Source organism: Nematolebias whitei, chromosome 8 (genome assembly GCF_014905685.2).
Source record: "Nematolebias whitei isolate Nwh7 chromosome 8, NemWhi1, whole genome shotgun sequence".
Classification (NCBI taxonomy): Eukaryota; Metazoa; Chordata; class Actinopteri; order Cyprinodontiformes; family Rivulidae; genus Nematolebias; species Nematolebias whitei.
The window spans coordinates 25,965,776-25,982,820 of NC_056505.1; the positions used below are offsets into that span (position 1 = coordinate 25,965,776).

The window sequence follows — 17,045 nt, forward strand, 5'->3', positions numbered from 1 at the left end:
ACTGGACAGTGTGGCTTTGCAAAGCCAAACATCGCTCCTCTCCGAGACTCTTTTCATGCTCTGTGTCTTTAAAAGCTATAGATTACAGACTTTTGGATGAATCATGAAGCTCTTTCAATATTTATCTTATTTTGTTTATCTTTATTCCTTATCATATCTGTGCCTATATGTCTACTGCCTCCATGTGTCTTCTTTTTTTATCACAAAGACATGGGTGTGTTTTATTCAGATAATTCATACCCAAATAACACGTGGTCTACACTTCGGAGTTTGTCATTCTGTTCTGGCATCTAGTTAGGTTAATATGTGTGGATATTTGCCTTTTGTGTCTTTTTTTAATATACGTGTTCACATTTTTGTTGTAGTTATAGTAGTTAGAATAAACAGTCTATTTCTACAGAATATTTTAAGGCAATAGGATTTACTAAAAACTGTAGAAGCACTTTGAAACGCAGTCAAACTGCATGTCCCGACTGAAGTGTTTGGTTTTTTTTGTTTGTATTTTTCTGCATATTTATGTTGCAAGATTAGAAGCCTTTAATAACTAATCGAGTGCAATACATGTCTTGTCACTGTAGGGAAATTCTCCGAAAGCTCCTCTGCCATTTTGTCAAGAGAATCGGTCCAGTTGAAGGCCCTGCTGAACATTTTTCTGTTTTCTGACTCCAGTTGGATGTTTGGTACATATATTTATTTCCAGCTTCATTTTCAGAAGCTGTCGTATCACTGCTGTGGGGAGATTGTAATGAGAGAGCATGTCTCATTATTTAAAGAAAAATATTCCAGTCAAGTGTTTTCACAGATGAATGTGAAGTATCTGTGGCGCATCTGCAAAGCTGTAATAAAGGTTTTATGAGATAACATTGTGGCTGCTGGTTTTATTAGCTCACTACCAGAGAGGTGTCTGCATTTGATGTACGTAAAACCTCAAACTGACGGCCTGCATGTAAATAAAAAGACAGCTTGAGCCCGACAGGGAATTAATTGGACACGTCATGAGAGGTGTTCTTTGAAAAGTCTGACCTACAGGAAGGCTCTTACTAAAGGAAACAGGAGCAATAAAAAGATCATAATTTAGCAGTGAAACCGATTTATCAGGTGTGGAACCAAGTTGGTTATTCAGAGAAGCTCTTACTATGTTGAGTTTCTGCATAAATCATTAGAATATTCCCCATATTGATGTGTGAAGTGGCTGATGCATTATTTCTGCTCAGAGTAAAATTATTATAATAGTGTCCTGGAGGAGAAACTGAACACAGAACATTCTGAGGCATGACCTGCATCGAGCATTTTGAAATCTATGACCGCTTCAGCAGAAAAACAAACCCTTTGTTTTCATCTATTGCTGAGTCTGAGGGACACGAGGATGGAAAGGTGATGCTTCAAATGTTCCACCTCTTCAGTTTACCTAATTTTTGACAAATAAGCCTGGAAACAAGACTTTTGTAAAGGTTTTTAAAAAAAATTTTGACAAATGGCTCAAATATGCTTTTAGGAATATTGTCCCAATCTAAAGTTTTGAGCAACAGAACAGTGTACACCTTATACATAGCATTAAATCATATATAGCATGAAAACTTTTATAGGCTATAAACCTTAACAAGTAAAATCAAATCTAACATCAAAGCACTGAAGTTGACTAAAATTAATTTTAGCTGTAGAATCAGCAGCTGCCCTGGGAATTATGTTTTTAAATTCTCTGATGATACTGCTGTTCTCAGCTTGCTGCATGGGGATATGGACTCATCATATTTTAATGAGGTTCAGTCTTTTGTTCAATGGTGCGATGACCACCACCTTGTTATTAATGCCAATAAAACAGAAGAGATGACTGACCCCGGGTCTCAGTGACAATCTCCCACTTTTTATTCATGAGCAGAAAATAAAGCAGGTTTGTTCTTACAGATATCTGGGTGTTCACCTATAGATAATCTGTTCAAGTGAGAAATTCATGTTAATATGTTGTGCTCCCGTCTACAGCAGAGACTGTATTTTTTACGTAGACTCAGAGTCTTTGGGGTTAACCAGAAGCTTATGGTTTTATTCTATCGGGCCATGTTGGAAAGCATCGTCAGGTTTGGAATGTCAGCGTGGTTTGGTAATCTCTCTGTGCAACTTAAATCTAATCTTAGTCGCATGGTACAAACTGCAATGAAGGTGATAGGAAGGACTGATCACCCCTCCCTGCAGTCTATCTATGATGAGTCTGTCCTCAGACTTGCTCGGAGGGTGCTGTCTGACCACACTCACATCCTCAACTCACAATACGAACTGTTGCCATCTGGAAAACAGTTTAAAATCCCTGGTTGTAGATTTAACAGATTTAAAATTAATTTGTCCCAACATCAGTCAGATTGTTAAACAAAGTATTTTATTGATTGTAGTGTATTTAAATATGGAAGAAGCTTTGTTTAGCACACAATGTCCAAGACAAATTTCCCCTTGGGGACAATAAATATCCATCCATCCATCCATCCAATGATTCATCCATCCAATGATTTTTGTTCAACACTGCTGAAGAAGTTGAAACCATACGAAAAGGTTTCATCACTAAACTATTAATGCAAGTTGAATTTGAACAGCTGACATTTGCTGAAAGCGGTAGAAAAAGCAGTAGAAAAACTTTAGAAATGTGTTTAAAAAAGAGGCTGAATAGAGCAGAAATGCAGCAGAATAAGCAGAAATAGGCAGAGGCTGAAAATATTACAAAAAGTCTTAAATAAGCAACAAACAAGGCAGCTGAAAAGATAATAAAAAAGCTGAAACAGCAAAAAAGAAACTGGAATCAGCAAAAAAAAAAAAAAGTAGCTGAAAAAGCTAAAAGGAAAAAATATCAGAAATTAGCAGAATGTCTGAAAGGAGCATAAAAAGTAGAAATTATTAGAAAGAATCACAAACGTTGGAAATTCAGTTCAGTTTATTTATATATATTTAGCAATAAAATAACAGAAGAAATGTTCAAATTGGTTAAAAAATTATTGTTTAGCATAGTAGCATAAAAAGTAGCTGAAAAAAGTAGAAAAAGCTTAATTTATTAAAGATGCTGAAACCAGTATAAGAAGCTAAAAAGGACAAAAAGACTCGGGTAGATGACGATGATGACACAATGAATGGTCGAGGGCAAGGAAGTGTCAAGGGAATCAACAGATATACATTTAGCAAGGATTCTTGAGAGAACTCTGTTGATTATTGCGAAAAATGAATAGCAGAAAAACTAACTCATTCACATTGAAAACATCTGTAAAATAGGCGTGAGAGAAAGGAAAATAATAGAAGAAAATAGAGTAACAAGGGGCTTGATTACGAGGACCCCAACAGATGAAGACTTGGAGAAACGTATAAGGAGCATTAGTGATGTAGAAGTCAGTAGGAAGATTATTAAGAAATGTTGATAAAGTGTTCCAAATATGTTCGAAAAGTTGGAATTTAAAGAAACAAATTCCTAGAAAGAGGGCAGCATGGTGGCACAATTGGTAGATCTGCTGCCTCTCAGTGAGCAGGTCCCTGGTTCAAACCCCGGTCCAGGGGCCTTCTGGGTGGAGTTTGCATGCTCTCACCGTGCATGCGTGGGTTTTCTCCGGGTGCTCCAGTTTCCTCCCACAGACCAAAAACATGCATGTTAGGCTGATTGGTAACTCTAAATTGTCCCTAGGTGTGAGTGAGAGAGTGAATGGTTGTTTGTCTCGTTTGTCTCTATGTGTCCCTGTGATGGACTGGAGACCTGTCCAGGGTGTCCGTCCCAGGAGTCTGAAGACGAGACACACCGGTGCGTATCAGCTGTTCTCAACGACGTTCACGTGAAAAAACTGATTTGATGTGAAAATTGTTGGCTTTTTGCAGAGCGACACCCAGAAAAGAAAAAAAACAACACACAGAGTGGTTTTTTTATTTTTATTTTTTTTATTTATTTTTTTAAATCAAATTCAATTCAATTTATTTATATAGCACCAAATCACAACAAAGTTGTCTCAGGGCACTTTACAGGAACATTCACATACATAAAAGCCAATTAGTAAAGTTCTCTATCTAAGGAATCCAGCAGACAAGATGAATCTTGGCTTCGTTGCAGTCTCCCATCCTGAGCAAGCACAGTGGTAACAGTGGAAAGAAAAACTCCCTTTTAACAGGAAGAAACCTCCAGCAGAACCAGGCTCAGGACAAGTGGCCATCTGCTTTGATCGGCTGGTTTGAGAGGACAGGAAGGAGAGACAGACGAACATAGAATGGTAGGTCCAGGTATAGGTCCAGGTGTATCTGAAAGACAAAAAAAACCACATGTTAAGGATAGAAAAAATAATTACAAATACAAAACAGGTTGAGCAGAGTAAGTAAAGACAGTAGCAGAGTGAAGAAATGTGGTCAGTTTGTCCTCCAGCAGTCTAAGCCTATAGCAGCATAACTAAGGGACAGCTCAGGAAACCCAAGCCGACACTAACTATAGGATTTATCAAAAAGGAAAGTCTTAAGCCCAGTTTTAAAACTGAATAATGTGTCAGTCTCACAGACAGAAACTGGAAGTTGGTTCCACAAGAGAGGAGCCTGATAAATGAAGGATCTGCCTCCCATTCTGTTTTTGTAAATTCTAGGGACCACAAGTAAACCTGCAGTCTGAGAGTGAAGTGCTCTGTTAGGAAAATATGGAACAATAAGATCTGTAATATAAGATGGAGCTAGGTTGTTGAGAGGTTTGGTGGCGCAGAGGTTAGAGAGGTGGGCTTGTGATCCGAAGATCGCCGGTTCACGCCCCAGCCCCGACAACATCAAAATTGTGGGTGGGGTAGGTGAAACACCCACACTTGCCCCCACCCTCATTCGCCCCACTCTGGGCCCATGAGCAAGGCCCTTAACCCCCACCATGTGCTCCCTAAACAGGTCTCTCTTGAAAATGAGTTCTCGTGGCTCAATGAGACTAACCTGGATAAATAAAGGCTAAATGAAAAATGAAAAAGATTTTGAATTCAATTCTGGACTTGACAGGGAGCCAATGGAGAGAAACTACAACTGGAGAAATATGATCTCTCCCACTAACTCCAGTTAAGACTCTGGCAGCAGCATTTTGGATCAACTGAAGACGATTTAAAGAAGTATTTGGACACCCAGATAATAAACCATTGCAATAGTCCAGTCTAGACGTGACAAATGTATGGACCAGTTTTTCTGCATCATTTTTAGATGTTTCTAATTTTAGTGATATTACGCAGGTGGAAGAAGGCAGTTCTAGTAACGTTTTTAATGTGGGGGGTAAAAGACATGTCCTGATCAAAAATAACACCAAGATTTTTAACATTAGAGCTGGAGGACAGATTAATGTCATCTAAGGAGGGAGAAAGACTGAAAAATTCATTCCTAAGATGCTCAGGTCCAAAAACCAAAACCTCAGTTTTGTCTGTGTTCAACAGGAGAAAATTAAGAGTCATCCAGGTTTTTATGTCTTTAAGACATACTGGTAGTCTAAGTAGCTGATTGGATTCATTGGGTTTAATGGACAAATATAATTATGTGTCATCAGCATAACAATAGAAATTTATCCCATGCTCATCCTGGAGATGAGCTTACATTAATAATACATAATACATTACGGCAAAGACTGGTTCATCCCAAAGATCCAGTCCCCCGGCACAAACAGAGTAATGTTGTGTATGCTGTTCAGTTTCAGGAGGGCTGTGATCAGTCTTACATCGGGAAAACAAAACAGCCACTGGCCAAAAGGATGGCCCAGCACAGAAGATCAACATCATCAGGCCAGGACTCTGCGGTCTACACTCATCTCCAGGCCAGCGGTCACTCTTTCAGGGATGAAGATGTTCACATCCTGGACAGAGAGGAACGATGGTTTGAGAGAGGAGTAAAGGAGGCCATCTTTGTGAAAAGAAATCGTCCATCATTAAACAGGGGTGGAGGCCTCCGGGTTCAACTGTCCCCCTCTTACAATGCTGTTATTGCTAGTATCACTCAGCCCTCTGTGAACAGTAAACAGCCATCAGTGTGCTAATGATCCATTGTTAGGCTGATGGTCCTTCTTGAGCATGTGATCAGCTGGTTTTGGTTGTCAGCAGCAAAACTGGTTGATCCACTCTGAGAAGGTGCTATTTAAGAGACTGAGCTGAAAACAGCACCTAACTGAGGAAGTCTCTTGGATGAGAGACGAAACGTTTCTATATTTTTTTGCTTTGTTTTGTTTTTTGTTGTTTTTTTTGAATGTCCAGAGGACCAGATTGAACTTTTTTGGATTTTTCTACCTGGATTATTGAGCATGCATCAGGATACTCATGAGTTAAATTGGTGATACATTCTAACTAGTTTTTTTTTTTTTTTTTACTGAACATGTGAGCTTGAGCAATGAGTACACCGTTCAGTGATCTTTGGGCCCTTGTGATGCTACAGCAGTGATATGACACCACTCACGGAGACAGTGCGCTTTTGTGTGCAGAGCTTATGTTTCAGTGGTTGGTGACACCACACTGGTTCTATTAACAGACCAAACCTTTCTGTGTACAACTAGTTTTATCTTTTTGTTCAGATAGGTAACTTGCAAGAGAGAAAAATGCATATTAGACCATTTTATTTGGAGGAAGGAAGAAAGTGAACTGACAGAGATAGCTCAGTCTCCTATCTTCTTAAATAAATCCATTCATTTCCTTCCTTGAATTGTGTTCTGATAATCAAAGAGAAGCGAGATCCTTTGGCTTTCAGGATGACATGGGAAGTCGGCATCAAAAGAATCAAACGCTAAGAAGCTGTGCTGTCTTAAACTATTTATTTCAGCCGCAAGATGACACGAAGACAAGTGTGAAAGAGGGTCAAACTTCTTATTGGGAAGTAGATGTGGTGGAGCAACTTGAAAAGAAACTTTGTTCTTAGCGTCGGGCTGTTTCATGTGGCTTTTCACATGATGTTCAGTCAGAGTGATATTTGCAAATCATGTTCAAATTTACCCTGAATTTCAGGTGCCACTATTTACCACTTCGTTTTTGACTAAATGTGTGCCATTTTTGCTACTGTGTCATCAGTCAGATTAAACTGGACTACTGAATGTTTTTGTCACCTCTAAAGTTACGCTACAGCGTGCGCTCCCAGGACTTTATTACCTGCAGTGTACGTTCCCTCAGTGAGGACTGAACTAGGCAAAAGGGCCTTCTCCTACTCCGCTCCTGTTTCCTGGAATATCTTACAAAAAGACCTGAAGCTCTCGACCTTGACCTCTCTGAGTGGCTTCAAACATCTGTCAAGTTCTTGGCAAGAAGCAATGCAGACATGTTCCTGTTTTTAGTTTTCTACACCGCCTTATAATCTAGCTGTTTTTGGTACTTTTTTTGACATCTTATTTTAATTTGAAAGAAAAAAAATCCGTATGCCTCTTTTATGATCGTCTGTTGTTGTCGTTGTTATCCACTGTTGTCATCACTCTTTGGTGAAAGGTCTCTCTTTCTAAATGAGTCCTCGAGGCTCAATTAACCTGTCTAAATAAAGGTTGAAGGAATTTCAGAGACTCTGAAATAATAACTAATTGCATGTAATTGTGTCCAGTTCAATACACTTAAGCTTAATACACTGAGCTCATCTTTCACATAGTCATCCAGAAGAAACCAACTTTCTGTAGATAAATGGGGTATCTTGACTAGAAAAAAGAAGAACTGTTTCTCTGTAGTATTAATGAGCACGAGCTGCCAGATAAGGAGACCACACCTGTTTATCTTCCACGCGCACAGCAGGGGCGATAACGCTTCTGTCAAACCCATTCAAAAACTCATGCACGAACAAAATGTTACATAGGCGGGGCAGTGAGGCGTAACGGGAGCTCAGTAAGAAAACTTCTCATTGGACGCTCAAACTAAAAGCCCGCCTTCTTCCTCTTAATTTTGAATGTGATTGGTTCGTGCTCCAACGAGCCACGCCTTCTACAGACGACGTCACACGGGCGCTGGAACTCCGGCAAAGTAACGATGTTGTGGTTGTTCATGCCTCGGCTGTTTCCTCTCGGAGCGCTAACTCGTGCGGTAGAGCGCCCGTGAGAGCTCACCCCGCATGGAGCTGAGCTCGGACAGCGCGGTGGCCTCGCTGGAGATGTCGCAGACCCAAGGCCAGGACGACGGGGCTTTTAAAAGTGACGGGGAGAGCTACGAGAGCCTGCCGCCACACGTCTCCGTAACGACCCACATGACAGCGGGAGCCGTGGCAGGAGTGCTGGAGCACTCGGTGATGTACCCCGTGGACTCTGTCAAGGTAACACGCAGACAAACGGCACTTCTCAGGTGTTCTCACCTGTCCAGCTCCGAGGCTAACTGCCCTCCGAGCACCACTGACGGTGTGTGCTAACAGCTAGCAGGGAAATCTTCCTCCTGTTAGCCTCCGTGTTAGCTCCTCCAGCTCCGGCTGCCTTCACTGCACGAACTAGTTCAACAGGCTGTGCAGAATGAATCAGAGCAGAAATTAAACACAGATGGAGCCATTATTTGCACCATTGCACAAACTTTGCTAAATGAATTACCACATGCTGACCTAAGTAAACGCCCTGTAAGTGCAAAAGTACCAGTTTATCCGGTTAACTAGTCATAAACTGAGTTTGACCTGCTTTATCAACGCTGATTCACGGTTTCATAAAGCAGCAAAACAAACTGTGTTTTCTGCCTTTTCCCTCCTGACATGAAGAGAAGGTCAAAGTTAGGTTTCTCGTGATGTCAGACTTCCTTTTGGATCAAATCTGCAATCACCACCACACTGTTGCTCTCATTTTTCATTGCTTTGCTTAGAAACTGGTTAATTCATTTGTAAAATACGACAATTTTTATATTATTATAATAACGTAAGCATAACCTTGTCAGGCAGTAAGGAACAAATCAACACTCTGGCTAAATAATCTGGCTTACTGTTCATTAATACATTACATTCCTTCTTATTGATGGGAATACAATAAGTATGTACACACAAAATGTGTGATTTTGTCATGTAGTGGCAGTAAACACACAATATTTTAAATATACAGTTTAACATTTATTAACAATATAAGTGTCAGGTTTACCGTATCAGTTTGAGACCTTTTCTTTTCCTTCAAATATAGAAACAAAACTTTCTGAAATTAAAAACGAAAGGCAAGTTCATTTTTTTGATCAATGAGTTTAAAGAAAAAGTTCTCAGCTTTGCATAAAACTTAACATGAAAATGTCAAAAATGTGGTATTTATTAAATTGGTAACATTCTGCTCACTACTGATGACATCACACCGGAGTCTAACCTGTTAAAGATCTGTTTTTCTTGCTTGATTTAAAGGCCACGGCAGTCCTAGACGTAATTACATTACCAATAACTTCTCTCAAAGCAAACAAAACAAAAATAAAGATTTATCAAGTTTCGGGTCAGAAAAATGTCAACAAAAAATGTGAAGTCAGTTCTTTGGACAGGTTTAGTTAAAAAAAAAAAAAAGTGATTCAAAGTACCTCAGTGGTAGATGAGAGATGGAAACAGGAGATTTTTTTTTGTTGCTTATCTAAATAATGAGTGAATGTTTGCTAATTCAATGAAATTACCAGTTTTGTTCTTGTTAAAAATTGGCCCCAAAGGCAAACACCTTTTGTGAACTTTGCTCCTGCAATCCTTCTTTGCTTCTGCTCAGCTATTGTTCTGCAACAATGTAGTGCTGTTGTTTGTGTGATCGTTTAACATGCTGCCTTATTCCGTCTCCAAACGTTACATTCATGTTCATTAATGTAGTATTTCTATCCACATCACTCATCTTCACACATGGACCCATAAGGTTTCATTATTACCCAAACCAGTGTTGTCATTTCCTCTGAGGGTTGTCCAGGTTTTCACAAGCTCTTTACAGCAACAGACGCGTTATCAGTTCTTTTCTGGAGTCAAACCGCTTGCACGTTTTATCTAATGTAAACCACACTCACATTTGGGAGTCGCAAATACCACCTTGTTACGGTTAAAAATCGGTAATAAGCACGTCAGAGGATGTACTGTGCGAGTCTTGGGATGGTTTTACCTGAAAGCAAAGGATATTTTGATGCGTAGAGTTTAGCTGAAGGTGTTACTGACCACACAGTGTCCGTCTCAGTCTTTCAGTAAAGCTGGCACAGATGAAGGAATCAAGGAGTAGCCTGCATTAAAGCGAGGAGGGGCATCTTATCGGTCCTGCACATTCTTGAAATCAGCCTCGTGCAGCGCAGGGTGTGTGTAAGCAGTTGCTTCTCTCTAGTATCGATTAGTAAACAGTCATAAAAGACAAAGTTAAAAGGATAAGGCACAATCTGTAGGTATTTGATAGGACTGTTTATTTATTTGGGCCTAAATGGCAATACTTGTTTAGTTGCATCAGTTAATATTATTATTATTAACCTTTATTTAACCAGGTCAATCCCATTGAGATCACAGATCTCTTTTGCAAGGGAGGCCTGGACCTGAAGGCAGACTAACATGCATGTTTTTAATCTGTGGGAGGAAACCGGAGTACCTGGAGAAAACCCAAGCAAGCACGAGAAGAACATGCAAACTCCACACAGAAAGACCCCAGGTCCAACCGGGGATTGAACCCAGGACCTTCTTGCTGTGAGGCAACAGTGCTAACCACTGAGCCAGTTTGACATTCATGTTGAAAGCAGACAGTTTTTTAGAGCTGATCATTTACAGCCGTTAGCGTTTAACATAGTAGGTTTACTTTTAAATCAAAGGCAAAAAGCCTTATTTCAATTTTTTTTTTTTTTTACGTTACTCCTGAATTTTTGGACTTTTTCTGCATTTGGTTCAATTCTTTATCAAATTCTTGTCTAAGTAACAGCTGAAGAGTTAAAAGGGTATTTCAGGCCTCGTTTCTTGTTAAAGTGAGGTTTTGTGATTGTTGGCTCGTCAATCTTGTCAGAAGTAAATTCTTTCTCCAAAGAGCTCTCTCTCTCCTTCTTTTTCCTTTTGACGGTTTCCTCTTCAGGATTCACAACAACGAGTCGTCCTCCTCTGTCTCACTCTGCCCTCTGTCCTCATCCCAACCACCTCGACGACATGCAGTTACAGAAGCTGGAATCAAAAACCCATTCTGCAGTTTTTTTGTCACAAAAATTCTCAAATATGCGTCTAACGGAAATTAAATTGATATTTTATTGTCAAACCGAAGGAAGGAAACGCTGACGAACATGCTGAGGAAGATAGACACGGTCTGTCCCCTCCCCATGTCTCCTCCCCAAACAGAAAGCGTGCTTTGTGTTGTGCAGACAACTTGGCATGCTGGAATAAAACGGCGCTGCCACGGTCTCTTGCACCAGCCTTAGAGAGTTGTGCATCACTCAGATGGGACTGCAGTGGTGCCAAGACGTCCTCTCTGAAGAATGTGACAGCTTTACAGCTGATGAAGAAGTCAGGATATTGTTCTCCAGAACATCGGATGTTCTCTTCAAGGTCGCGGAGTCAAAGTCGTTCAATAATACTCAGCTTTTAGTTGGATGCTGAAGTGAAACAAAACAAATGTAAACTGATGATTAAGATACAGAACTTCATTTGTTTCTTTCTTTGCCACAGACAAGAATGCAGAGTCTGCAGCCGGACCCTAATGCACAATACAGGAGTGTGTATGAAGCTCTGAAGAAGATCATCCGAACAGAAGGGGTCTTCAGACCGCTGAGGGGCCTCAACATCACTATGATGGGAGCGGGGCCGGCCCATGCGCTCTACTTCGCCTGCTATGAACGGGTGAAGCACTCACTGAGTGACATCATTCAGAGAGGTGGCAACAGCCATATTGCTAACGGTACAAGCTTTTATTTCTCCACACAACTCTCTCGGACATCTTACCAGCTGCTCGGACACTAAGCACTGGAAGAGTGTAGTTAGTATAATTCATAAACAGTTTACAGTAGGAAGGACAAAAACATGAGCAATCCCATCCAGGATATGTCGTTTATTATTTTTTTTCCATCAAGAGGAAAACTTTAATTCAGCTCTGTTTCCCATGAATGTCTGTTTCAAAATATGTAAGAACTGAACTTCAATGAGTGAACCGGCTGTCGATTCAACAAGATGTGTTGCTGTTTCAGGTGTAGCAGGGAGTGTGGCCACCGTTCTCCATGATGCAGTCATGAATCCAGCTGAAGGTAAGAAAAGCATCTTCAAAATGAATAACTGATGAAAAGACAATTCACGGGCAAGCAGTTTCACTTGCATGACGAAACATTTTAGAAACTTTTTCTGGTAGAAAATGTTAATTTTCTGACTCTTGCTTCCAAACAGCCAGACTTGCATTTCTTTGAAGTATAAGAGCTAATAAAAAAAAAAAGCCTAACAATGCTGGTTCATCTCTTGAGTTTAGGAGCCTTTTGTCATAAAGAATGAACTCGCATGCAAGTTGCAAACAAAAGTAAAAAATATGGTCAGGTATTGGAGTAAACATAAATGAAAAGCAGCTAAACAAACTTTTCTAATGACTGTTAAAAAGCCCAAAGAACTATGGATTCAAACTACAATAAAGATCACGAGAAAGTCTAACTCCTAGGTAGCAACATATAACTGAGGAACAGCAAAAACTTGTGCACTGATGAATATGTTTTATCTAAAAACAATCCCATCCTGGATATGACATTTTTTCTTCTCTATTTTCCATTAAGAGGAAAATTTTGTACTAATGAATATTTTTCTCTTAAAAACAACCAGAAACAAAAACGTTTTGAAGAATAGCTTAAAAACTCTAGCCCTTCTGTGATTTTTTTTTTAAATTATTTTTCTTATTAGCCCAATTAAATAATAATAAAAAATAAAAAAAATACAAAAAGATGCCAAATAATTACGTTTCTTAGCGTTGGTTTCATGGACTATTTGAATGTCTTTTGCTTGGGACTTTTATTATTATGGCTGAATTGGCAAAATGGCCACAAAACTTAACCAAGACAAAAGCACACACAGATTTTTGTAACCAGTTCAGAAATCTGCAGCTGAAATCAGGACGTGTCAAACGAGCTAAAGTACTGATGTATCAGAGCTTCAGTGATATTACAACAAGTGTACTTGCACAGTCTTAAAACTAGTTTAGACTTATAAAGTCCAACTCACAAAGCCCAGCAACAAAGAAAAAAGAAAATTATGTCCACCCGAAACTAGATCTTCAAGTTCTTTAGCAGAAAACAAAAAGAAACAAAAACATTGTTACAAGGATGAGAACAAGATACATGAGTTGGGTCAGATGGTGTCGAGCATTTTTCATTTGAACTCTGCTTAGTCCTGACAGAAGTCTGTGTGTGTAAAAAGTGTTTTTATATAAACTGCACAGTGTGAATTTGCTTAGAATAGATATAAAAACATGCTAATGCAGTCTCCGGTGTTCTCCTGTTGCTTAGTGATAAAGCAGAGGATGCAGATGTACAACTCTCCATATCGAGGACTCTGGGACTGCGTTCGAACAATAACGCAGACCGAAGGCGTTGGGGCCTTCTACCGCAGCTACAGCACACAGCTGACCATGAACATCCCCTTCCAGGCCGTTCACTTCATCACTTACGAACTGATGCAGGAGCAGCTAAACCCCCACAGGCGTTACAACCCTGGCAGCCACATATTGTCGGGAGCGGCAGCCGGAGCCATTTCGGCTGCCGTAACGACTCCCCTGGACGTTTGCAAAACGCTGCTCAACACGCAGGAGAACGTAGCGCTGAACTCCATGAACATCAGCGGCCACCTGACAGGAATGGCCAACACCTTCAGGACAGTGTACCGGCTCGGCGGACCAGCAGCCTTCTTTAAAGGGGTTCAAGCTCGGGTGATCTACCAGATGCCCTCCACCGCCATCGCCTGGTCGGTGTACGAGTTCTTCAAATACTTCCTGACAAAGCAGCAGCTGGAACAAGAGGCTGGATCTGGGCCGCTGTAATGGCAGGTGGAGCTGCTGCCGCCTGACGAAAGACCAAAGGCGTGCGAGTCGACGTGGTTTGACAGGTGCTGCTGAGGAAACGGCGCCAGAAGTTTCATCAGGTGGAGTCGATTGCCACTCCTCGTTTTTCCTTTTATGATTTAGGTTTGTCTCTGAGTTGCGGTGACGTTGCTCAGTCGTGCTATGCAACATAGAGGAAGCGTGCGTTTTGTTCTTCACCTCACTCCACTACCAAACTTTACCAAGTTCTCCACACGTGAAGAGCTCATGGTGATGTAGCCGAAGCATTGTTTGGGTTCTTAATATTGGAACTTTTTATTTTTTCAGCCTACTCTAGCTTGTATTTTATGGATTTGGAAGAAACACAGTGCTGGTTCTTTAGTTTTAATGTTGTTTGGAAAAACTTGTTACAACGTTTTCTGAATTTCTTCTCCTCTGAGTATCGGACAGCAGCTTTTCCCAAGTGCCTCATGAATCTCGAACACAGCTTCAACTTCTGTATGTTTTCTTTTCTGAACATGGGAAGTATTTTTATATTTGTGCGAGTTTCATTAGATCTATAAAAAGCACAGCTCTGCCATAAACCGTAACCTTAAAACACCGTCAGCATTTGTTGAATCTAAACATGATAACTGGATGGTATTTCACACATTTTCAAAACGATTTGTCTTATTTTGTGTGCATTAGGCACAGATTGACTTTATTTTCCACCATGAAATGTGCTTTTTCTGAGTTTTAACACTTGTAGACCGTTCTGGTCCAGTTAGCCTTGGTTAAGTGCAGCACTGCATTGATGCTGAATCACGCACAATTTAGAGCCGTGGCAGCTTCTCTACTGTTTAGATATTCAAGACATAAATATATATCTTCACTGATTACTCTCTAAAATCAGAAACAAAGTCTGTTACTTTAGAGGATGGAACTATATCAAACTCTTTGTACATTTGTTGTTTAGGGTTTGTGTGGCCTGCTTTTTATGTGTCATTGCTATTCAATTTTTTATTTTATAAGCACATAATATATGTTTATCTGACACTTCTGATGCACATTCTGGTTCAAAATGTCACCTTACAAATTAAATATATATATATATATTTAAAAGGAGCAACAATGCCTTGCACACTTGGTTAGGCATTAAAAACTTGATTAAATCTTTTATTTTCTCTCATCCTGTTGTAGTTAAACATTTCCTGTGTGCTCTGCTACTTCCAGCCCATTGTCTATTTTAGATCCAGCAGTCAGGACATTTTGCCAGATATTGATGTAATCCAGAAAGCAGTTTGAATTGATTTTAATTATGAAGGATGTTTATATGGGTTTATTTTCCCTAAACAGTTGTTTTGGGTTTTAGTGGCCTCACAAACCCTGCAGATTGCTCCTGACGTTTGCAGACGGGCAAATTTGAACAAACCAAAGCCGTGCGTTGCATTCTGTGCATTCTGCTTTTAATCTTCAGAGCTCTCCTGCTGTGAACTCTCATTCCTTTGACCCCCACCGTTTCCCCTCTGTGTAGTGTTAAATTGCTAACTTGAGACTTGAAGCTTGTAGGTTGAGTTTTTCTACAATTTTCACATTCCTCAAAGTGGAAATGACACATTTCCACGAATGTCTGAATGTTTTTTGTTTGATTTTGTTCGGTTGAGAAGTGAAATTGAGACCTAATTGTGAATCAGCTGATTTGACTGGTTTCACGTCACAAGTGTCAACAAGATGTTTTGTCAGCTTGAATATAAAAGTAGCCTAACTGGCGATTTTATATTATTTTTCTATTTTGTCATAATTAAAGTTAAACATCTCAGTGAATCGTTGCACACATTGTGTGGTTGGATCGCACATTCCTCCTCTGTTATTTAGAAAATCACGAAGAAGAAAATAAACGTGTTGCAAGAGGAGAATGTTGATGAACACTGCGTCCATTCCACATGCTTTCTATCGTATTTTTGCATTAATGACAAAAGCCTTTAAAATCATAGAAGAAAAGTTTTAAATCAGCACTCATTTTTTAATCGTAGAGGAAAGCTGTTGATCCTATGTTGGAATTTTCATATTGTAAACATTTTCATGTTATTTATGCTCAAAAGATGAAAAATAGGAATATTGTGTGATTATTTGTGCTGAGTTCTGTGTCCAGAACAGGAATGTTTGGAAGAGTGACAATGCAAACAATAAATGATTGTGAAAATGCTGCTGCAGTATGAAACCACTGGAGCTGAACTAAATAAATGAAGATGAGGAATGTGACGTGCTCGGGTTTGATTCTGAAGATGGACCTGTCTTCTGTTATAGATGATGGACAAGAAGTTTCTTCTTCTGTCAGTGTTTGGTTACATTCACCAGCAGCTTTAAAAGATCACATTATCGTTTAATGATTTTGAAATACTTTGCCTCACACCAACAAAGGTTAAATTGTGTCATCTGGACCAGTTTCTTTAAGTGAGAAACTTAAAGTTATCTACCTGGATGATTGAGCTTACAACACTTTTTTTGCCTTACACCAAAAATGGTATTTCAGTACAAATCCTGTTGATTTGATTGTGTTTCAGTTTAGTAATCTCTGATTTAAAACATGTTAAAGTAAAACAGAAATGTGTTTGGCTTATGTGTTTTCAAATTTGAGTAATTATAGAGAGGGGGTGTGTGGGGGGGAGTAATTTGAACAAACTTTTTCTTTTATGCATGTTTGTCCATCAGTACTATTACAGCTCCAATAGAGGGCAGTGTAGTATCATATACTGTAGTTCCTGTCTGATATTCAAGTGTTCATTTCTAAAAATACACTTGCAAAATTCCTGTTCTTATTTCTGACTCTGAAAAAATGAGTTTTTCTCTGTTTGAACGCCGCATCATCTTTTAGGAACATGTTGCAAATATGGATTTCAAATAATTTGGGAACTAAAAATAATAATAGTAAAAAAAAAATCAAGACCAAAATATTTGGAGATCATTATCTGAATGTAATTGCAATTATTGTGGAATAAATTGCAAAACAAAAGGCAGCAACAGTAATAAATTAAAACAAAGGAAGAGTAGCATTCCTTGAAGGAATCCTTGTTGCTCACTGACAAAATACCAGTATGAGCTAAATATTTGTAAATTTGCATAAAATAGACAGTTTTTGTTCATTAAGATTCTTTGGCAGCCGTTTAACAACAACAGTGAGTTCAAGATACATTTTATTTTTTGGTTTAAGTTGTGC

General features: G+C 39.4%; 1 protein-coding gene across 1 annotated transcript; it reads left to right on the forward strand.

Moving 5' to 3' along the window:
- The first annotated feature begins 7,951 nt into the window (after nt 1-7,951).
- Nucleotides 7,952-13,849, forward strand: slc25a37 (solute carrier family 25 member 37). The gene is made up of 4 exons (XM_037680510.1): nt 7,952-8,223; nt 11,512-11,740; nt 12,027-12,083; nt 13,320-13,849. Exons 1-4 carry the CDS (start codon nt 8,026-8,028, stop codon nt 13,847-13,849), a joined length of 1,014 nt encoding a protein of 337 aa, XP_037536438.1. The 5' UTR covers nt 7,952-8,025.
- The last annotated feature ends 3,196 nt before the right edge of the window (nt 13,850-17,045 follow it).